Source organism: Phocoena phocoena, chromosome 7, assembly GCF_963924675.1.
Source record: "Phocoena phocoena chromosome 7, mPhoPho1.1, whole genome shotgun sequence".
Taxonomy (NCBI): Eukaryota; Metazoa; Chordata; class Mammalia; order Artiodactyla; family Phocoenidae; genus Phocoena; species Phocoena phocoena.
In genome coordinates, this window is record NC_089225.1 from 49652200 (window position 1) to 49676864 (window position 24665).

At 33.5% G+C, this 24665-nt stretch overlaps 1 protein-coding gene across 1 annotated transcript in view; it reads right to left on the bottom strand.

Annotated features, from left to right (window-relative positions):
* SCN7A (sodium voltage-gated channel alpha subunit 7) overlaps positions 1-24665 on the bottom strand; it is a 60897-nt gene that overhangs the window by 22259 nt on the left and 13973 nt on the right. The window contains exons 8-16 of the mRNA XM_065880268.1: positions 23962-24103; positions 20208-20414; positions 14114-14210; positions 12853-13091; positions 11624-11797; positions 9496-9852; positions 5697-6134; positions 3106-3211; positions 1411-1565 (exon numbers count right to left, since the gene is read on the bottom strand). Of these exons, the coding sequence (XP_065736340.1) occupies positions 1411-1565; positions 3106-3211; positions 5697-6134; positions 9496-9852; positions 11624-11797; positions 12853-13091; positions 14114-14210; positions 20208-20414; positions 23962-24103 (1915 nt within the window). The remainder of the gene's footprint in view (positions 1-1410; positions 1566-3105; positions 3212-5696; positions 6135-9495; positions 9853-11623; positions 11798-12852; positions 13092-14113; positions 14211-20207; positions 20415-23961; positions 24104-24665) is intronic.

Here is a 24665-nt window from a genome sequence, read left to right on the forward strand (position 1 = left end):
TTAAAACATTAAAAAATAGGCAAAACCAATCTGTGGCAGTTGAAGTCCACATACTGGCTATCCACATGGAATGAAGAAGTAACTGTTAGGGTCAGAGTATGGTTCTGGAGCCCTGGTAGCATTCTATTTCTCAAGCCAAGTGATGGTTACATAGGTACATACACTTGGTGAAAATCTTTTATGCTATACACTTAAGATTTTCATGCTTTTCAGTATGTGTGCTAAATGTCAGTATAAAGTTTACTTTAGAAATATTTGCAGTACAAAGTCTGGTTCCGAACCATGACTCCATCTTCTCTGTTTTGTGCATCTCATGATTAATTATTTCTTGTGTATCATTCTTTGATCTTCTTTAATCAAACACAAGCAAATATCAATATGCGTTCTATTTTTCTCCCTTTCTTACATAAAATGTAGCATGCTGTACACTTTATTCTTTCTTTTTTTCACTTATTACCATATCTTGGGGAATTGCAATATCAGCATGCAGACAGCTCTTGTATTTTCTAGGTAACTGCACAGTATCCCATTGGATGACTGTACCATAGCATATTTAAACAGTCACCTAATATGGTTTCTTTTTGTTTTTCAATCTTTTGCTATTACAAAAAATTCTTCAGTGCATAGCCTTGTAAATGCATTTAATATGTGTGAAGATTTTAAAATAATTTCCCTGAATTAAGATTCTTGGGCCAATGGGTAAATATATTTGCAGTTCAAAGGTTCTTAAAAGTATGTGCAGGGACTTCCCTGGTGGCACAGTGGTTAAGAATCCTCCTGCCAATGCAGGAGACACGGGTTCGGGCCCTGGTCCAGGAAGATCCCACTTGCCGCGGAGCGACTAAGCCCATGCGTCACAACTGCTGAGCCTGTGCTCTAGAGCCCTCGAGACACAACTCCTGAGCCCATGCGCCTAGAGCCCGCAACAAAGAGAAGCCACTGCAATGAGAAGCCCACGCTTTGCAATGAAGAGTAACCCCTGCTCGCCGCAACTAGAGAGAAAGCCCACGTGCAGCAACAAAGACCCAATGCAGCCAAAAATTAATTAATTAATTTTATAAAAAAGTAAATGCACTATTTCTCTTTCCAATGGAACGGGTAACAAAGTACTAGTACAATATGTGCATTTTATTAAACTTTATTAAAATAAGAAAAATTGGGTATTTATTAACATTCGTTTTTCCTGCTATCATTCATATATTTTGAAATTATATTATCTATTTAATATTGAATGAGGCATATACAGACTCTCTGAGAAACTGTAATGTATGTCTTCCAAAACTAAAATCCTATAATATGAAATTTTGTGCTCTAATAAGTATTCTGGGGAAAAATGATTTGGCATGGTGACTTCATGAATGGAGACTCATGAGGCATTTTTTTTCCATAAAAATATGAACTCTCACTTACCAGAGCACCCGTGCTGAGCAGAGTGACAAGGCCAATGAAACACTTAAAACAACTGTTTTCTACTATCTTGCAGCAAGTTTTCCCTATGTTCTGCCAAATTTTTCTTTTCCTGGAGTCTCTACTGATTTGAGCAGATGAAGATCTTTGTCCATAACCTGTCAAGAATGAAACTATTAAGAACAGAAATCTAGAAAACTCATGAAAAAGTAAACATTCCAAATGTTTTGGCAAGTATTTATTTACAGAGTCTAATATAGGTGGTTTCTGACATAAATATTTGATTTTTACCTCTATTGTAGTGACCACTGCAATCACTGAGGAAAAAAAGAAAAAACTTAGCTTGTGAGTTTGGTAACAGTAGGAGGAAAGAAATTGTGAAAGGAAGAGATGCCTTAGAACATCCTCTTACCCTGCTGGACAGAGTCTGAGAATAGAACTCACCCCCACTCCTACAACACACACACACACATACACACAAGACACACACACACCATCTTCTGATGACTACATTTTTGTATAATGCCTGAAAAGTCATTCTCTGAAGATTCACATGGCATAACAAGCATTTCCATTTAAATATACAAATATTTATGACATGATAAGAGATATAATATCAGTTAAGTAAGTTAAATTGATACCAGCTCTTAGGTGGCATGGGAATGGAAATTTTGATTGAGACTATTTAAGGAGCTAAGCTTGGATTATGGAGTAATTTGTGGGTAGGATACTTGTGTATGAGGTTGAATTTTACCTTCTCGTCAAGAGAGTTAGCATAAGGAAAACGTGAGGCTTGAGAAGGGTATGATTAATAGGTAAGAGAATGAAGAATGGAGGTGGGTGGAGTTTAAAGTCAACACATTTTAGAATTTTATAGAATTTTACCTAGAGTCAATTTATACATCTTTGGTCGGAAAAATATAGAAAACGTTTCCTCCCTGGTCTTGTATGATACAAGTGCTATAACTCAAGCTACCGAGAGCGTATTCTTATTTTTGAATATAGGAATTTGAACATTTAGCAATTACCATTTTGATGATGTCCAGTGATTTCAAATGTTCAGAACCTACAGTTATTTGTTAGGAAACTAACTTGAATTATAAGTCATTGAGGGTTGCATGCTACATATCTAGTGAGTCGGTCAACTGACAGAAGCCCCATACATTTCTTAATATTCATGTGGTATATAAAAATACATGACCATCACGTGATTTGTTTTCCTATGAGTATTTTAAATATTGACCCCATTCCACGAGTTATAAAAACATACACACGTACACTAATTTAATCTTTTTAATAATCCCATGAAGTCTTATTATTATTCTCATTTTACATGTTAGGAAATGAGCCAGAGAGAGGGTAAGTAAAAGCTAGTAAATGGTGGGCTGGCATACGAACTCACGCTGTCTGATTTCAGAACCAACACTCTTAACTACTTCATTAGACTCCCTAGGAAGTAGGCCCTTCCTCTCTTTTCCAAATACTGACTTTTTCTTAGATATTTATTATAAGTTTCTATCAGGATTCATATGGGCATGTGTACATGTGCATGCACACAAACATGTTCATGTGTGTGTATTCCTTAGTCAGATTAATAAACTCTTTAAAATTAAAAGTATATTCAATAGTATTATTTAGGTTAAGAGAAATTTAGTCTAATTTCAATACAATTTTCAAAGGAATTAATTTTTTTCTTACCATTTTTAAGACGCTTTGGCTTTCCATGTTCATAGACCATTTCTTCTTCTTCAGAGATAGCAATATCAACCGTACTGCATTCAGATGAGCTAGACTGCTTTACCTTCTGAAAAGTAAAATCCCACCAAGAAAGTTGTGATTAAACTTTCATTTACTCACTGTAGTTAAAATTTATTTTATTTTCAGAAAAAAGAAAAATTATGTACAGAAAGACTACTGTCAGGTGTAAAAGACTTCAGGCCAATTTCATAATTGATATTAAAATGTATACATATCTCTGGGAATTGAAGTTTTAAAAAATATTTAAAAAATTAACTTAAGATAAAATGATTTTTAGATTAAAATTAACATATAGTTAATAACACTGTTCTCCTAAAAGATGTGCAGGCTATCTCAAATTTCTGAAAGGAAAGATCTAGGTAGAGTATACAAAAAAGAAAATTATAAATATTTTGTTCTACCTCTTTGTCTTTTGCACAGTAAGCATCAAGGAAATAAAATTAGAAGTTTTGTTTGCTTTAAACCATATACGGTCAATTGTAAGACATCATGGTGCTCAATTAAAAAAATAAAATATACAGCTGGATATTACTCTTAAATAAGCAAATCTTTTGAAAAATTATTTCATTTCCCTTTGTATTCTCTTTATTATTGATAAAATAAGGGTATAGCAATGCACTGATTTGGGAGTAGACAATAAATAAGTTAATATTATATCATGTTTGAGCATTCAATGATTGAAAATTATACATTTTATATTTAAATGCTTTATTAGAGTTTGGAAAACCCTTGCACATAAATTTTTTGATGACATTTTCCCAAAACTGTGTGAGTACTTTTATTCTAAATTTATAAATAAATCAATTAAGATTCAAAATTATAAATCATTTTAGTAAAAGATTATTTAATGGCCAATATATATTGCTACATTATGAAAAAACAAGTTTCAAAATCTGATTTAAATTTTATGCTTTTATGAAATTTATATAGTTATATATTTGTAATAAAATATGAAAGTTTAAATACCAAAGAGAGTATGAATCTCTGAATTATCAGATCACATGTAATTTTATATTTCATCTTTAGCTTTTGGTATATCAACATCCTAAGCACTCTTGGGCTACATAATCTGGAAAGTGTTATAAATATATAAATGAATAAATCTTCTTTGAGTAGTTAACTAATCAACAAGACCAAATAATTATGCAGCTTAAATGACAACTTCTGAAACTTCAACATTTACAGTTATATTAATTTCCATCTTTCCTATGTATTTTCGTATCTCCAACTTTCTAATGAGATTGGCAAGAAGTTTCCCATTTCCACATGATGTGCTATGATAAATAGTAATTTTACTGAGAAATGGATGGTAGTACATGCCTTATAGTGTTGTTATAATTTAAATAAAATCAGCTAGCACTCTATAAATATTCATAAATATTTAAGTGAAGATATAGAAGTGTGCTGGAGAAGAATACTTTTCATTTTCTAACAATGGTATTAATTAAAGGAAAATGAACCTGAGAATATGGGGTGTGACAAGGAGTGAAAATGATTCTCGGAAACAAAGATGCCTGCACTAGAAACTGGAAGGACTTTGAATAATTGAAACAATTCCTTTTAGAAGGCCAATTTGATAAGTTATTGCAGAGAGCAGCTGCCAAGCCAGAAGAGGTCTAGGAGATAAGATGGTGTCAGAGACTATGGGGACCTGGAAAAAGATATTCTCTGCCCTTCCCCATGCCAGTGAATGAACTAAAACGATTCTCTAGTGAGGTCCAATGCAAGTGGCTCGCAGTGCAGATGTGATCTCTATAGATGTAGCTTTGAATTAAATGATAGCTCCTACTAACACATTATGCTGCTTGCAAATGAAGACAGTAAGACTGTATCCCATAGGGTATACATTTTAAAAGCTAAGTGAACAGCAGTATCTGCCCTTCTTTGAATATGACCCTTCTCCCCCACCACCCTGTGTTTATAAAGTTGCAAAATGTTCACAATTCAAACTGGTGGTTTTTTCCTTTGTTCTTTTAGTCCAACTCAATTATATATGCTATAATACGTTGCAGAAATGAACTGACAAGAATCTTAAAATTTTAGCAAGCAAGAAAGTAACTTAGCACTCTTCTAGTCCCATCTTATATTTTAAACATGATAAAGTCCAGGAGAGTTTGGTGATTTCTCCAATAACACACACAGATTTTTTAAATGTAGTTTTCTTCAATATACTTTTCATCACCCCATGCTGCTTGCTTATTAATGGACAGACTATTATAATTATATTATCTGATGTTTACTAAGTGCTTACTATATATGGGCATTATTCTATGTACTATTGAACTATTTTTCTCAATCTTTCTTTTCTATCTCCTCTAAGAAATAGATACAAGTTTATCCTCATTTACAGACGAGGAAACTGAAGCTTAGAAAGTTTAAGAAACTTGATCAGCAGCAGAAAATCAGGAGCAAGGAATGCTATAGCTAGGATTGAATGGGTAATCTAACTCGGGAACTTCAGCACTGCTTCACTTCCTTATCAACAATGCCATCAATCAACAATAAGAAATCATGATATTAAAACAACTTACTTCTTTGTTGCTTCCATCACCTGACTTGCTCTGAATCTCCTTATTGTTCAGATTTTCTATATCAGATTCTTCTGACGCAATCGGTACAGTTTCTGAGACACTGGGACTGGGGTTAAGTGACTGACTCCCATTTTCGGTCATTGTGTTTTTCTCTGTGCCACTGCTTTTTTCCTTATCCTTGAGGAAATCTTGGGTGTTGCTCAATTCAGAGAGAGTATGGTCAGAAATATTCTCTTTAACATATATGTCACTTACATTGTCCATTGTTTCCTCTGGAACATTTTGGGTTTTGCATAATATTTTAGAAAGCACATAATTTATTCCTTTTTTAATCCTCGCCATTGCACGCTGGAGATTTTTTGCTTCATCATTCTCTTCAGTTGTTGCAGCCTTGTATGAACTAAATGAGCTGACCAATGCCAGAAACAGGTAAAGTATCTGAATGAGGAAGTCAATGAGGTTAAATGCATCTCATTTTTCTGTTTCCTTTCAAACAACAATGACAAAATAATCTTCTAAAAAAGCGGACCTGAGATTTGAAAACAGCATACACACTACAATGTTATTTAGGCTATTCAGTTTTTGCTCATCTACAGTGGGCCAGGTGCTGTGTTAGTGGCTTGTATAGCCAGAACTCATCTCAAGGTCACAATATTCTATGAAATATCATTTTTTCTCTTTTACAGATGAGAACCACAAAGCTTACAGATGCTAAGTATCAAAGATCACACAGGTTGAACATAAGTCTGTCTTATTCCAAAGTTTGTTTTTCTCACTAAGCCAGGCTAACTCTCCCAAAGTGAGAAAATGAATTGCTACTCCAGGTGGCTGACTTCACTTTAGCCCTAACCCAGGAAGATGTGTAATGACATCTTCATGGGTCTGCAAACCCATGAGGAATCTCATGGGGAGAGAGCTATCCCTGGTTCTGAAGCCCACATCTAACTTTCCTTGTGAGGTGCAAGCACAGGGATTGGGTAGGTTAATTGATTCTCTGTGATAATAAATTTGGTCAAATAAGAAAGAGATGAGTGATGGAAGAATCATTCCTAATATTTGCAAGCTATTTTGAATTTGAGGATAGTGTGTATTTCGACCTTTACTATCACTGAGAAATAAGATCAAGGCATGTACATTTTCCAGAGAATCAGATTTTTATTTTGTTTGTTGTTGTAGGGTATAGATTATAATTTTAGATTCTAGTGTTGGAGATTTATATTGATTATTCTCTTAGACTTAAAGTAGCAATTTGAGCATTTTGCCTATTCTGGCAGTTTTCTCTCCTCTCTTCAGATATTTGAGTTTTTGAAGACTTAATTTACTTTATGCTTTACCTACTATTTTTAAAGGGAAAGGTTCAAATGTTACACATTATGTGTAATAATATGTATATAACTTACATAACATTTTCCTGCTTGTATTTCTGATTTCTTCATATATTAAGATCTACTTTTAAAAATACTTATACTGAAAATTTATGTGTACATAAAATAAAATAGCTAAGTATATGAAGATCTGCAGCGTTCATTTGTTAAAATATCTTTCAGAATTTTGGATCTATGCGAAGAGGTGAATTCTCAAGCACTCTGATAATTACTGTTTCTCATGCACATATACACCTAAAATATTATGAAGTACCCACCAAATCGTGTTCATTTCTAATGAATTACTTTTACTTCTCAATACCCAGATATTTTTTAACACTTAGGAATAGAGAAAGCTCAAATGAGACTCACTCATGGAAAAATCAAAATATTTTTGCAGTTAATAAAGTCATCAAATAAATCATCTTAATCGTAACCATAGTTTTGGTGTAGCAATAAAACAGAGGGTATAAGATGGCTCAGCATTGGAAATTTCTTGCAGGTAAGATCATCTGAACAACTAACATATATTTTCTATAACCTACAGTTACAGAATCTCAATGGGAAAAAAAAAAAACTGAAAAGACCGTAATTGAATGCCAATATCCCCAGAATAGTTTGATTTTCTCCCACTAGTGTCCCATTTTGATATTAAGGCTTACTTACAGATAATCTGGGCAGGAGCTCCATGGCCCTTGTAGGAACTAGACTATTAGCATCTCTATCATTCTCAAAGGACAAAGGGAAAGACCAAGTATAATTTAAGGTAGTTGGTTGTTTCTTTTTCCTTTGTTTGGTTAAGTATTGTCCACAGTGAGAAAAATGAAAAGGGTGTTTAGTAAGAATTTCATGACTATAAGCTTCATATGAGTAGAAACCATGTTTTCTCTTAAATAGACAACCAGCACAATGCTAGGCACAAAGTACATGATAAAAATATTTGTTGAAAAATTAATTAAGTATGGAATGAATGAGAGAATAGATTTTTGTGTCAGGATTTGGAGAAGGAAAAATTATGCTACAGCAACTGTATATTTAAGAGCTTACAATGTAAGATTTCTTATATCTTAGACACACACACACTTCCCCCCATATATATATATATATATATATATATATACACGTATATATACGTATATATATATGCATATATACATATACGATAAGAGCATTAAAAGGCTGAAAATCAAGTTCAAAATGCTCTGGAACTGTGATCTAAAGAAAGAACTTTATAACACTATAAAATGCTACTGCTTTGTTTAAGTGCGCTCTGAATTAAAAATAGCTTAGTCTCCTAAAAGATTAATAGGAGGACTCATGATCCCTTCCTTCATGGAGCCTACAGTTTAATAAGGAAGATAGACAAGTACATGAACAATTAAACATAATGTCAATGTGTGCATATGACAGGAGTATGCCCAGGGTAAACAGAAGCAATGAGGAAGTGTGCTGATACAATGGAGTCTAACCTGTGATTTTTTTTCCCCACTTTTTGGGAGATGTGCTTGACCTCTATGACTTAGGAATAAAAAGTAAATATTGAATCTCTTTTTTTTCCTGTAAGAACAATTTTGCCTTATAAGCCATTTTTTTCTTGAAGAAGTAAAGGGTAATATCACTACAATTACTGGAAATTTAAAAGTGAAAGTATTTCCTCTCAGTTAACGCATAACAGTTTTATAGATCAGTGGTTTTCCAACTTTGCTGCACAATTTAATCAAATGAGGATTTAAAAAAACATCGTGATGACCAGGTTATGTCCACATACCAATAAAATCAGAATCTCTGGAATGAATCCAAGACATTAATTTATTTTTATTAGTTCCCCTGGTAATTCCAACGTGCAGTCAAATTTGACAACCAGTGCTACATTTAAGTGCTTCTTAAAATTTAATGTGCATACAGATCACTTGGGGATATTGTTAAAATATAGATTCTGATTCCACAGGTCTGGGATGGAATCTGAGAGCCTTCATTAATAACTATCTCCCATAAAGCCAAAGCTACTTTGAGTAGCAGGTTATAACCAGTGCTATCCAATGGAGATACGATGCATATCACATATGCAATTTTCCAGTAGGCACACTAAAAGTGTAAACAAAAACAGGTGAAATTAATTTTACGAATATATTTTATTCAACTAAATGTATCAAAATATTATAATTAAAATACATTCGATATAAAAATTATTAATGAAATCATTTACATTCTTTTTTGGGAGGTAAGACTTCAAATTTAGTGGGTATTTTACACTTATGACACATCTCAAAGTGGACCACTCATATTTTAACTGATCAATGGCCACATGTGGCTAGAGGCCACCATATCAGACAGCACAGTTATAGACCACTGGCTTCCATAAGTCCACATTGTGAAAATGCCAGACTACAATACATCAGTTTTTCAAGGAAAATTTTAAAGCATGGATTACTTACCAATAAGTTTCCAACTAAAATCACCATCATGTAAAAAGGAATACAACTGAATTGGCCTGCTACCTTAAAGCAATCCCATAAAGTTTCTATCCACTCTCCACAGAGAATCCGGAATACATTCAGGAAGGAGTGGAGGAAGTCATGCATGTGCCAGCGTGGAAGTTGACAGTCTTCATCTATGTTGCAGACGTATATTTTGTAATTTGAACCAAACAGCTTCAGGCCAAGCACAGCAGAAAAGAATATGAATGTGAACAACAGCAGGACCAAGTCTTTCAGGGCCATGATTGAGTTACCAAGAGTCAGCAGCAAAATCTTGAAAGTTGGCCAATATCTCCCCAATTTGAAAATTCGCAACTGATAGAGCAATGTAAAACCCAGAATAAGAAAAAAACAACAAAAAATCTGGTCACTATTCATTACGATGTACATTAAAAAATTTTATCAGCATTATACACATATACATATGTAGTCTTTAAAGTAATATTCAGTTTTGAGCATTATTAAATACTAAGCACTGAAAATTCAGTTTATGTATAATTCTTAATACATCTTACATATTCTATACTTTATTACTGTAAATCCATGTATATTTTCTTCTATTGATCTGTCAATTCCCATTCAATATTATACTATTATAATTATTCTAGTTTTATGTTTTAATATCTGGTAAAGCAAGTATCCATTCTTTGTTTTGTTTTTCACAGTGTATTGAATATTTTCCCACATTTTGACATATAGATGATGCTGGAAAAGTCTTCAGTTTCCAGTGAATTCCATTGACAGTTCTATTGTGTATTTACCTTTAAAAATAACATGGAAGACCAAACATAACATGCTAGGCTTAGTCTGAATATTTCACTTCTTTTCACCAGATTAAAAAATTTTTATTTATATGGCACAAAATCACCTTAATATTTGGGTCATCTAAAATCCATATATTATTTTTATATGTGCTATACCCTCCTCAACTTTTTCTGGTATATAGTTGGCTTTCTGGACTCAGGGGTAGGACTTAACATTTATCCATGTAAAACTTAATCATCTTAGGGCTTCCCTGGTGGCGCAGTGGTTGAGAATCTGCCTGCCAATGCAGGGGACACGGGTTCGAGCCCTGGTTTGAGAAGATCCCACATGCCGCGGAGCAATTAGGCCCGTGAGCCACAACTACTGAGCCTGCGCGTCTGGAGTTTGTGCTCCGCAACTAGAGAGGCCGCTATAGAGAAAGGCCCACACACCGTGATGAAGAGTAGTCCCTGCTTGCCGCAACTAGAGAAAGCCCTCGCACAGAAACGAAGACCCAACACAGCCAAAAAAATAAATAAATAAACGTCATCATCTTAGATTCAGTCCATTACTAGTCTTTCAGATATTTTGATACTACCTTTTATTACATTGTCTGTATTTCCCAGTCTTGTTTCATCCATAAATTTGATAAATACAGCTTTTATATTATTCTCTTACTCATTAGACAAGCCTATGGATAAAGATTTAAGATAGGATTCTGAAGAATTATTTGGATAAGATCAAATCTACTTAATTGGTCTTGATATCTGCTACATTCCTTCAACTTGTTACCAAGAATGAGACAATATATTATTTATCAAATGCCCAACATTTCTATAAATATCATTCTAATAACATTATTTCTTTGCCTAGTTTTCTGATGCTTTTACTACCACCTACATTGCAGGCATATAGTGATTCTGACTTGATAATTTTCTAATGACATTTTATTGGCCTGACCGTTCTTCTTTTACAAAGTTTTCTACCCTACATTTAGAAACACTCACCTGATTCTTTAGTTACACACTGGTATTCAGCTTCTGGGACTCTTTATTATTCTGCTTCACAAAACTGACCCAGTATTCCTGACCCTGCTTTCTGAAACTGTATCTCAAATTTGCTGTATATATGGCATATTTCCTTTAATGCCTGAGCCAAGCAACAGCATTGGAGACTACTTACTCTTTTCTGGGTTACTTTCTAAGCTTGTTACATATGAATTAGTTCATTTACTACCTCCAGTATACCAAAAGGATAGGTATTACTATTCTTCCCACTTCATGTCTGAGGAAACTGAGATGAATTTTTATAAAATAAAATTTAGGTCTTGGATTCTACTTACCACCCTGAATGATCGAAAAACAGCCAGTCCATGACAATGTGTTACATAAAGTTCTACTAAACCATGGAACACAATTAGGCTATCATAAATGTTCCAGCCTACTTGGAAATACCCATATGGATGCATGGCAATTATTTTAAAAATCATTTCTGCTGTGAAAATTCCAATAAACACCTAAATAGAACAAAACATAGAGATGAGAATATGATTCCAGTAGCTCTATCAGAACCCTCACACGCAGAAACTGTAAATTTTCACTGCCACCTTTTTCATATTTCCTCTGTCAAGATCTGATTAGTTTCAGAGTCTGCATTACAAGTACAGGCTCATAGGTTTTGTTTGACAATCTAATGTCAAACATCGTGTAATCTTCAATTACTTTAATAAAAGTCATCCTGGAAGAAAACAAAAGAATATTTGAGAGTGAAAATCTTTTCATTTTCAATAGTTCCTTTTGGGCTAAAGAGTACATATTAAGATATTTAATTTTTAAAACTGTAAAAGAAATTTTCCAAAAGTATATATGATCCAGAAAAAAAGCAAACCCATGGAAATTGTCCTTTGAAAACTACATTGGAAGAACTAACTAAATTACTGTTTTGGTATCAAGTAAATGTATAGTTCAAAATTGGTAGCAGTTGGCTGTTTGTATTGGTATCAAGCAACTAAACAACAATAAAAGCAAACGAAATTAAACAATATATATTTGCTTGAATGTGACTTGTTTTTAAACTCATAGAAATCTTTGTCTTTTGTATTGTATGTGGAAAGAAAAGATGGGCGAATCTCAAAAATACCTTGCCAAAAGGATAAGCTCCAGTCTAAGATTAGGTGCAGTTGTAACAGAATTCAAAATTCAGGTGTCAGTGAAGGACTTGTGTCTGTTATTTCACCTCTGCCCTACCTTGATCTAGGGGCTACCATACCAAAAGAGGGGATATTTGAGAAGGGAGAGGAAATAAATAATTTCTACTTAACCTGACTGCCATGCAGCTAGCCAGAAGTATTAAATTTAAACGGACTCTAGCTATAAATCTATTCAATGATAAGAATATTTACAAAGCAGGGCTGGGGGAGGTGAGGTGAGAAAGCATGAACATAGTACTTCATCTCATACTCATATAATGCATTTGCAACAATTTGGAGTTATAAAATAAAATAGCAGGGATAATGATGACTAAAGAAAAGTTGAAATTGCAAAAGAAAATAATGTACAATGAGAGCCTTACCTGGTTTTCAATGTTGAGAATATTGTTGGTTTCTAAACTCATTGGGTAGTGTTCTAAGGCCAAAAAATGTACATTTAGAATTATGCATATGGTAAGGAAAAGATCGGTAAATGGGTCCATTATAATCATATGGACAAACTCTTTCAACTTTAACCAACAAGGAGAACAATTCCAGATCAAGAAAGTTTTAGCAAATCTATACCAACAAAATGGGCATCTCTTCCTGGATTTTCTAAGTTCTGAAATGAAAGAATAGAAAAGTTATGCATTAGCTAATTGTTTATTTAAGCTCTAACTAGTAGAAATTTTTGACTTTTGCATGCAAAGGGAGGTTTGAAACTAGACTTCTGATTTTATATTAGCAAATAGAAATATTTTGTATTAATAAAAATCTGAGCAAAGTAAATTTCTTCTATTTTGTTCCTGCTTTCAAGTTAGACAAATGAAAATGAGACAAATTATGTATTAGAATCAAAACATAGGAGTACCTCTCAAGAAAAAAAAATATGGAATATAACTGAGAGTATATTTATAATTTTAGATTTACATGCTTGACAAAATAATGTCTTTCAATATTGTCTATAATAATGATTACTAGTTATATATATTTAAAAAGCAGAGACAAGTATAAAAAGGACCTTAATAGGTTAATGTTATATACACCAAACTGTATTTTTAGTTACAAGGTAATACTTCATGTTGTTTTCAGTTTTAAACAAAGAAAATACCTTGGTACTCTTTGGTTCCTTTTCCAGTGTTTAAAACACTATGCTTATGAAATTTTAAAGTATTGTTTACCCTAATAGTCTCATGTTATTCCTTAAATTTTAGTTATTATCATCTAAAATTCTGAAGAAATTGGAGGATTTCCTTAAAAGTGAATCATATGGGGACTTCCCTGGTGGCGCCGTGGTTAAGAATCCTCCTGCCAATGCAGGAGACACGGGTTTGAGCCCTGGTCTGGGAAGATCCCACATGCCACAGAGCAACTAAGCCCATGTGCCACAACTACTGAGCCTCTGTGCCACAACTACTGAAGGCTGCGCACCTAGAGCCCATGCTCCGCAACAAAGAGAAGCCACCATAATGAGAAGCTCGAGCACCACAACGAAGAGTAGCCCCCGCTTGCTGCAACTAGAGAAAGCCCGCGGGCAGCAACAAAGAACCAACACAGCCAATAAATAAATAAATAAATAAAATTTTAAAAAAGTGAATCATATGAATGGTACCTTCCATAGTGTCTAAATATTTTTTACTTTACCTTCTTTATGTCTGATGGTAGCATCATCCAACATATCCAAAGAAGTAATCATAGAAGTTGATGATCTTTTCTTCATTTCTATTTCTGTAGTCTTGGTCTAAAAAGAAATTTGATGAGTCTAATACTGGCTTCTCCCCTTTGTATATCTAAGACAATAACTATAAGACGGCTTATAACCTTCTTTAAAATGCTGATTCTTACTTCCAAAAGCCTTTCTGTGTTCCATAATTTGCCACTCTTTACACTATAGATATTATTAAACTGACTTAGGATTTTTTGGAAAATGAATGTGTACTACTTGCAACTCAACAAAATCATTTTATATTATAAGGTCAACTATAAAAGGAGAAAATCAGAGAATGATAGTGGTATTACCCATATTTGACAAAGAATTCAGCGTACAGTTTAGAATTATTGTGGAATATGCAGTTGGCAAACATGCTACCAGACAATAACACCTTACATTTCTCTAACACCTTACATTTTTTACTTGAGGATATGTTAACTATGACTTTGTAAACTTTCTTGATAAAATCAATTATTTGGTGTTGAGATGATGAAACATGTCTCATGTAATATCAGGTAATAGAATGAATTTTAAAGGATATTTTTGGTTAGAACATATTTGATACTTCCAAAAACGAATCACTTCTTTCTGTCCCTCATGACTCTTGAGTAACGATTTTAAGACAACCTCTGTTTTGCTGATGTGGTTACCGAGTTAAAAAGAACCCTTGCATTGGAAAGGCACTCAAAACTCCTCGGCTTCGATGCAGATGTTACAAGTTCTACACATTCATGATTATCACAAGTATGGCCCCAGATGTTTCTAGTGACCATGTATAAATTTTGTATTTGAATTTAAACAGTAAGAAACTGGCAATGGGTAGATGACATTGCACCATAGAGCCCCCAACAGTTTTTACACTTGGCACACACAAAGAATAATAATATTTGTATGCTTGTTAATTTGGTAAATAGGTGAGCCTAATAGGTGAAATAAATAGTAAATAAATTTAAATAGGTGAGGCAGCTTTTGAATAGAGATAACTGGCATGGGCCTGCTGCTGCCCTAACACTGAGGGGATTCATGGTTGAGGCTCACTGATACCCATACCCAGAACACCCTGGCTGGCAGGTTCTGCTGTGGTCTATCTGAAGTCCCAGAGTAGATATAAAGGGAATCATCATATTCATCTCACTCAGTAGGAGTCAAGTCCTTCTAATTTAAATACTAGAGCTAGAGGAGGTAAAAACCAACTGTACTACATACTGAGTTCCATCAGGAAAATGACAGATTCTTTAGGTCTACAGATCTCTGTTGCCTCACTTTTTTTTTTTAAACTGAAAAAGTAAGCAAAAGCTCAGGATGTGAAGCTAATTTATTTATTTAAACCAATGCTTATTCCAGAAAGTATTTTCTTTGCTGACTTACAAGGCTACATAAAATATGTGATCATTTATATAATTCCAAATTTCCATGAGTTAAAAACCAACAGAACTATAATTTTTGTTATTAAAGTCTGATAGGAATTTCCCAGGTGTTTCTTCATAAAGATGATACTTTGTCATATCGTGAACAATATCTTCCACTATATTCTTAATACTGAGGAATTACTTCTCATAGAGCTGCTTCTGGTAGTGACGGTGACAATGTTTGATGAATTTACAACAAAGAGCAATCCAGTTAAGATCATCATCTGTGATGGGGGGGAGCAGTGGAGCAGGGAGAGTGATAACGTTATTGTTGAGACAGTCAATGCTCATTACTGATTTGGCTTGAACTACGGATGTGTTTTAGGATACAAAATGAACAAACCACATATCAGTCTAGTAATTATCTCAATTGAACTTCTCAATAAGTGCCCATACGTTGGCCAACTCCTAAGGATACACCTAGTTTACAATGTAAATTGAAAGGATTATGACTCAAAAATCTTCTTTTTGGAAGTTTAAGAGCTAAAAAGGATATATGCCTGAATTTTAGACAATCCAGCATTAAAATTAAACTGGAAGAACGGGCTAGGATTCTTCTCACTGCTGGTTTCAATTTTCTCTGGAGGGGAGATATGAAAAAGGAAGAACCCAGTCATACTCCTGGCATTTAGCAATGAACACCTGAAGTGTTCATCTTGGACCCAGACTTCCTCTCTCTACTGCAACCCCACTGGCCTTTTTAATCCTCTGACTCATCTTGTTCCGTCCTGTCAGAGAGAACGGACTCATTCTTCAGATCTCAGTTCAAGTGCCAAGTCCTCAATAAAAACCTTTTCTGACTCAGAGAAATTCTTTATTACAAGTTTTCAAAGCACTAAGTTTCTCACTTTTATAGCACTCCCCATATTTTCATTTAATTTTTTAGTGGAGAATAATACTCACCAGGTACCCAATAGGTTGCTTCAACCATTAATGACATTATACTTTCCATTTTTCATGTATTACTCACCCTACTTTTTTCCTGAAGTATTTTAAATCAAATTTCAAATATCATAAAATTTCAGAATAAGCTTTTTAAAAAGATAACCACAACACCATTATCACAGTCAGCAAAATTATTAATTCCTTTATATTATCCAAGACCCAGACCATGCTCAATTTTCTTTCATTTCTCAGAAACATTCTATTATAGTTGACTTGTTCCAATCAAAATACAAAATGATATACATTTTTTTTTTGGTTTGCAGTTCTACTGATTATCATGCTTTTAAGTTTATTTAGCCTGTGTGATTTGTTAAAGACACTGAATCACTTATATTGTAGAATTTTCCACATTCTTAATTTGGCAGATTATGTCTTTTTAGTTTAATTTAATGCATTCTTCTCTCTCCTATAGTCTCTGGAAAAAGATGGTTAGATCTAGAGGCATATTAGACTTAGCATGGATTTTGGCAAGAATATGTTGTGGTGTTTTATGTTTCCTATTTCATAACATCAGGAAACATAATGTCTGGGGGTCCTAAAGTTACCATTTATTTTTATAGTTTATCTCCCCATTAGACCATTAGCTTCATGATGATAGACACTGTATTTATATTTATTAATTTTAAAATCTCCAATGCTTAATACAATGCCTAACATACAGAATATTGTCAATAATGTTTAATTATACAGATGAACTGTAAGGATATCAGTTTAGATGGGCAAAATTTTTTTTAATATTTATATTCCTACAGTTGTATAAATCATTCTTTTCTAAGGTTTTGCCAATAACTGACAATTCATAGGAAAGTTTCACTTACCAACTGTGTAACTGATGAAATAATATTGTTTCAGTGTTGATTCTCCAGAACAATGATGGTAAAGTGATGAAAAATGGGTTCTCTTTCTCAGTGTTGAGAAATCAATTACCAATAAATATAGATCAAACTTTGTAACTGGAACTTCTCAATAAAGATTAAATTTGAGAATTTGTTAAGACACTAATTATGTGTCTGGCACATAGTTGACACTCAATAAACATTATATACTCTTATTATCAATATTATTATTATTACTTTAATTATCCCTAAAAGGGGGACATAGTCAAAGACTTAAAGAATTTTATATTGACAAGTATTCTCCATATGGACGACAGTACCTTCTTGCAGTTGTCTTCTTGTCTTTCCTATAATTAGCCATTACCATTTTTTCAGTTGCTTAGTATATTCTAAGCAGTGCTAAGTGCTTTACAAACGTTTATTTAATTTGAATCTCACAACAACCTATGACACATATTATATTACATGTAAGGTGTGATATTATAATACACACCTTACAGATAAAGAAGCTGAAGTTTAGAAAGGTTAACAGACTTGGCAAATATCATACATCTATTAAGTGGCTAAAATGGACTTAAATCTATATTTATCTGACTGCGAAACTCTGATTTTAGCCAATATGATCTACTGTTTTCTTATAATGTGAGAATATGAAACACATATGTAATTTCCCAGTAATTCCAACATTGGAATTAGAATCTGTCTAGGGTTAAATCAGGTCGGTCACCTAAAGGGTCCTCAGTATGTTCCATTTTAAATTCTTCACTGTCCAGTGTTTTCTTATAAATAAGAAAGGAAAAGAAAGTACATCTTGTGAAAATAACTTTTATTCTCATTTTCCCAGAAAACTTTTGCATGACAAAATGTTCTAGTACTCTTCCAGGAACAGAAATCTTTTATAATTGAAAGATTTTAATTAAAACCAGAAAGGCTTTATGTGATCCAAATAGCCAAAGGAATGGAGATATTGGGAAATTAGGGAATAATCTAAGTTCTTCATAAGCAGAGCTAATAGGGCATCTCATCTGGAATAAGAGAAGTATTGTGCTCTTGAATGCATTTGTGTGTAGCCCTTGAGATTTGAAATGCCACTTCAAAACAAATTACACATTCAACATATCATTCAGACTACAATCATTCAATGTGAAGGACCTCAGACTCATTTCTAGAGACAGAAAGCTTTTGTAATTTGTTCTTCTGTGACTTCCTCATGGGTGATATGATGGCTATGTTTGATAGCTTCTTTTTATACATGTTTTCTTCATACAGTCTGTAATTGATTCATTTTTCAATTGTATGCATTGAAACCTCATAGATACACATATCTATCAATAACTTGTCATTTGGTATGATCCTATATCATATCATTCAGACCCCACTTTGTAGTGGAATGACTTTTCTAGAGCTTCTTTACTGATGACAACTTAACGAAAGGGTTATATAACAGGGAAGTTAGCATTTTCCTCTTTTTGGCCCAGCAGGGGCCTTTGGTATTAATGAACTTCTTAGCCAGTCATACTACACATGCCGGAGTGAATCTTTTGCCCTTTACTTTTCCTCAGCTCTTTTTATCTTTTTTTGTGAGAGGATTCTGGATATAGCTCCTTTCTATCTTTTGTTTGCTCCGGCAATCTGTCCTTTTTACATCTACTAGAAAATATAGTTCGAGTATTTTTCCCATGTAGACAATCTTTATTAGCAAGTGTTAAGAGTGCAAAAATAAATATTCCAGAAGGATGGAAAAGAAGGCAGGGCATGGCCCCCCTCCCGCAAGTGAGGGTCCTGTAACTAGGCCAGTGGGGTGGGAGCACTGGACTTGCTTGTGATCACTTTGGGCCAAACACCCTCCAAAGAACAAGCTTCTTGGCAGGGGGACTTCTCACAACACAGAGGAAGGGAGCAACACCTCAGAAGAGGCATGGGTTCCGTCCCCCTTAGGCTGCTTTGGCTTCTGCCCACTGCACACCTTGACAGCTTCTGGGTAGGGATATTAGGAGACTGAGCTAAACCTATCCCTCTCTAAACCTAAGAGGAGGTGTGAGCTAGCTAGGTCCTGTGGTATATAAGAAAGCTACTTCTGGTTGCTTTCCTAGGTCCTGTTCTTCTTTTCTGCACACTTATGGCACAATTTAGATTTTTAAAGATAATTTTCTACTTCTTTAATGTTACTTCTGTCAATACTTTTAGATTCGTGGGCAAAATCTTTTGCTATGAGGCTAAACATCTGAAAATATATTCAAACACAACACTAAGGTCATTGAAAATTAGAGTAAAACTGTATTAAATTTTACTGATCATGGATTTAATTATTCCACAGGTAAAATAACTCCTTAGGTCAGGATGCACAGTGCATTTCCTCTTGAACGAGTTAGAAAGTCAATAAAGTAAAATTTTTTCCTCTTTTTACAACTTCAGTACTATACTTCGATCCATGCTTTTAGTACTTTCTGATTTCTAAATTATGGAAGGCACTGTCACTTTTGAGTTGAACACTGAAATTTTCCAAAGCTAATTCTGATGTGCTGTCTGAAGCAAGTTTAAATTAATAAATTATACCTGCATTAAGAGAAGTCAAGTTCAAAAAAATGTATAATATATCCATAGTTTATCAGCAGTAGTAGTATGCATTTTGGAGCAAAAACAAAATCTTAAACATGTTGGTCACTCTTACCACACCACACTCAGGAAAGAATGTTATGTAGCAAAAGTGAGCCCTCCTATTAAAATCACTTATGATCTTATTATGTACCACACACAGATATTGAGCATCTATTAGAAGACAATATGCTCCAAGAAGATAAACTCTGACTCCAAAAAAGCATTTAAAAAATCTGTACCTCTGCTGCTTTATTTCCTTCTTGAAGTTCCGTTAAAGCCTGCTGAAGCTCCAGCTCAATCTTCTTAGCTTTTTCAGCAGCTCTCTGCTTTTCTTCTTCATAGGAGATAGCAAGTATGCCTAAGAACAAACTTGCCATATAAAAGGCAAACCAAAAACTTATCACAACAAAAAATATCATGTAGACCTTCCCAGAAGCATAAAGGATCTAAGGAAAGGTGGAAAACAGGACAGAGAGGAAACGTTATTTGTCTTCCTGCAATCTGTTATTTTAAAATGAAAAATGAAATTTTGTTATGAAAATAATTTAGTTATAAGTGGAATGTAATCACAAGACAGCTTAAGTACTGGCTCTACCTGGAGAAATAAATGAAAGCTCTTCAATTTAGACATATATGTAAGGTACAAAATACATGGTACAAAACCAGGGAAGAATTTAGTAATTTAATTAATTCAGGCTGAACATCTGACTTTTATGTCTTCATTAACAGAGTAAACATGTTGAAAGGAAAAAACTGTCATCTTTCAATAAAGAAAGCTGGACAGTCTGAATATGAAAGATTATTTACTTTGAAGTAGAATCTTTAACTATACGAAGTGTAATAAAGTCAAAGAATGACTGTTTGGAGATTACTTTCCTCTGAACTTTATGGAAACATCACAACGAGGTACAAAATCAGTTCTATTCAAAGGGGTGAGGAACAGGAATATTTCTATATCTGTCGGAATACCTGCTTTGTTGATGAACCTCTAGACAAATCACAAAGGAAAGTCATATCATTCACTTATATGAAGCCATTTGTGGATAGAAAAATACAAAACTGTAGATTTCCAAACTGCGCATTGACTAGCTTTTATTTCATAATAATTACCTAAGATATATCAGAAAACTTTTAAATTTATAAGTAGATATGACAAATTCAAAATATAGTCCACTGATTTATCTTCATTGATTAAAAGTATATGAACAAATTTCAAGAAAACAAATGGGAATAGTTTTAATTTTTAAGTATTCATTTGAATCAATAGACAGGTATTTACAGAAAATACTGTGTTGATATAACAGAGTTAAGAATGTTTACAAATTAATACGACCTTCTAACATTTAGTCCGAAATAATTTCTTATTAATCTATAGTATGTTTTTCTTTAAAGGTATTTTTAATAAACTTGATTATCTCAGTGAGTCAGCTATTTAGGATGTGGTTAAATATTTTTCCCCTACTAAATGGCTGTCATTTACAGTATATTCAGGAGTTAGTAATAGATATCATGGAGTACACTGCAGGACATGTATATTAATAAATACTTTATGGTTATTATTTTATTAATTCTGGGCAAAACATTCGTGTGGTGTTTACCACATAGAAAAGAGATGAAAATTAGATAGGCAAAGATCTCACAACTGTGGGGGAATGCCTGAATTCAAAACTTTTGCTCTTTCCCCTATATGAAGCTGATGGAGAATAAAAGTATACAATCTTATTAGAATGGAAAAGTATACAAATTCTAGTTCTATTATATTTTAGCAGGAAATAGGGGCTAATTATACCCCTTTGTCATAGATTTGTTATGAAAATCAAATGAAACAATGTATGAGAAGATCTTAGCTCATGGCAAGTATGCATTACGTTAACCATTGCTAAACATAACTCCATTCCATGAGAATTGACAATCTGCTTTGTTCATTTCCGTACTGATGCTGTATCAAAGAGTACTTGGGTCAAATAAATATTTGTTGAACAAACGGAGAATGATATCCTCTAAAACGTGAGCTGTACTCTTTGGGAATAATTACCAAATTTCCCTAGCCACAGTCAGTTTAGTTCCGTAGGGCAATGCTCAGAGTAAAAACCAAGTCCAAATCAAAGCAAACCTTATCTACACTAGTCAATAAAAATTTAGAGTACAATAATGATGAAGGTCCTGTAAGACTCCAGCACCAGGGCACTCCCAAACTGATTTCTCATTTCACTGGTTGTATGAGAGGATTTCCTTTAGACCAATGTTACCAAGAAAATTAGCTAACGCACTTTGAAAGCTGTAAAAAAAAAGGCAAGACATTCACTATTATATAAAGTAACATAACCCATGAATATTTACTTATATTTTTGTTTATTAAAATTTCATCAAACATTTCTGTGTTAGATGCTGAGAATACAAAAATTAAAATAAGACAAAATACTTCTTCTTAGGTAGTGGGAGGAAATGCTGAACAAGCAATTAAAATAACCACTACCTGAGGCAATTACAGGGTACCATGGAATTCTGATGTAGAATATGTCCAGCTCTAAAAGAAGAGGTTGGGGAAAAGCTCAAAAAAGAAATATAGCTTGGAGGCAAAAATCTGAGACATGAGACTGAAGATGGAAGAAACTTGAATTTGTACACACTGAAACAAGAAATTACAGGCAAAGGTCATTTAGGAAACAGCAAATCTTTTTGACTCAAATAAAGCAGAGAGTATATATTGGGATATTTTTGGGAAATGAATCTGGCAACAAATGCTGAGACTAGATTTTAAAGGGCACTATGGACAATGCATATGGACTTTGAACTTCATCTCACAGAAATTTGGAAATCACTGAAGGATTGTTAGAAGGAGAATAACATGATGAGATTATTTTAGAAATAAGAAGTTTACAGTGTTGTGGAGGAGGCATTGATGCTTGTCAAAATTTTGGGAAATAACAATATAACTACTCTTACAAAATTAGAAAAATATAGTTTGCATAAAGAAAAAGTCACTTGTAGTATTTTCATGTACTTTTACTAGAAATATAATTATACTACAAGCATGTTTGGTTTACTTGATTTTCATTTAATAATATATTATGAATCTTTGTGCCAAAAATATATTATATTATCCTTATCATTATTAATGGCCTGTAAACACACATACACACACACCATAATTTATTCAATCATAAAAAGTATGGTGTGTGTGTTTAAAAAGAGTGCTCTTCTTCAACTGTAAATACTTTTGGAATTTAAAGTAATTTACTTATTTTATCTAATATCCTTCCATATTAACTATGCTGCTGAAATGACACTGCATATTCCACTATACTGGAACTTTTCTTAAAAGAAAAATTGAATTTCTATTTTAATGAGCACGTATTATATCCTTCTGAGACACTATGGCACCCAAATCATCAGTTATAAAGGAGGACTCTCAGCATTTTGATTTCAAGTCTCATAACAGCAGGCTTTCTGCTATTACAACTGGAGCCTGATTGAATATTAAAGGAGAATGAGAAGAAATAGAGAATTAAAGAGAAGGAGTACATTGTGGGCATTCAACAAATAATTTCTTAATACATGGTAATCTCATAGGTTCAGTTTTTTTGTCTAAAGAATTAGTAGTTAGAAATGCTCTTTACTTAGTTAATGTCAAATGTCTGAGAGCACAGAGCAGTATAGTGATCTCTGGCAGATACATGTGTTTTAACTTTGGGGAGATTACCTAAATGCTCTGATCTTAGGGTCTTCATAAAAAAGCGCATATACATATTTATATCCTTGTAGGATTGTTTCAAAGATTAAATAAGATATCAATACCATACATAAGAACACAGACTTGGGCTCAGTTTTAACATACAGTTTGACATTAGGTAATTCTCGTCCTCTTTTCTTCTGTCCTCAAATTCTTCTTCACATAAAAATTTAATACAGTGTATTATATTTGATCATTATTTCAGAAAGGAGGAGCATGGCACCATTTTTCTGTGCAGTGCAGATTCTCTGTGTTCTTACCTGGTGATAAAGTGCTTCAGGGTAATCCTGCATCATTAACCGAAATAAGGCTAATAAGGTCCAGCCAAAAGTGTCAAAATTTGTGTAGCCATAATCAGGATTTACACCAGCTTTTACACACACATATCCTTCAGGACACTGACTAATTAAGACACAGAAAAGAAAAACTGTTTACTCTTAGGTGACTTTCAGATTATGGTCAAATCATAAATATATAACATCTGCCCATGAATAATAAACGGCTCCCTCTTCCACAGGAAATAGTCTTCTCCCAAAAAATTCCCGGCGGAAAAAGCTGCATATGAGTTAGATTTTAAGTTGATATAAGTGAACAGTGTTAATTAAACTAAAAGACAACAGGGCCTCACAAATGGTTTTTGCTAAGCCTTTTGTTAAAGATTTCTTTACTACCCAGTATCAAAGTGAAAGTATAACTGACAGAAAATAACACTGATAAAAATAAAACTGTAGTAGTTTAGGGTTTAATTTTTAAGTGATATCATCTCAAATCCTTACATCCCATTATTCAAGGGTGAGAAAAATTTTATTATCAATAATTTATAAGCAGAACTGGCAGTTTGGTAGAAAGATGATTAAATATTTATTTCATTTCCTTTCATGGAGTCTTCATACTTTTACCTACTGGGGCTTGGGTGTTGTGGTCCATTATGACAGTAGTGGCCCAATAAATCATGCTTCCTCCA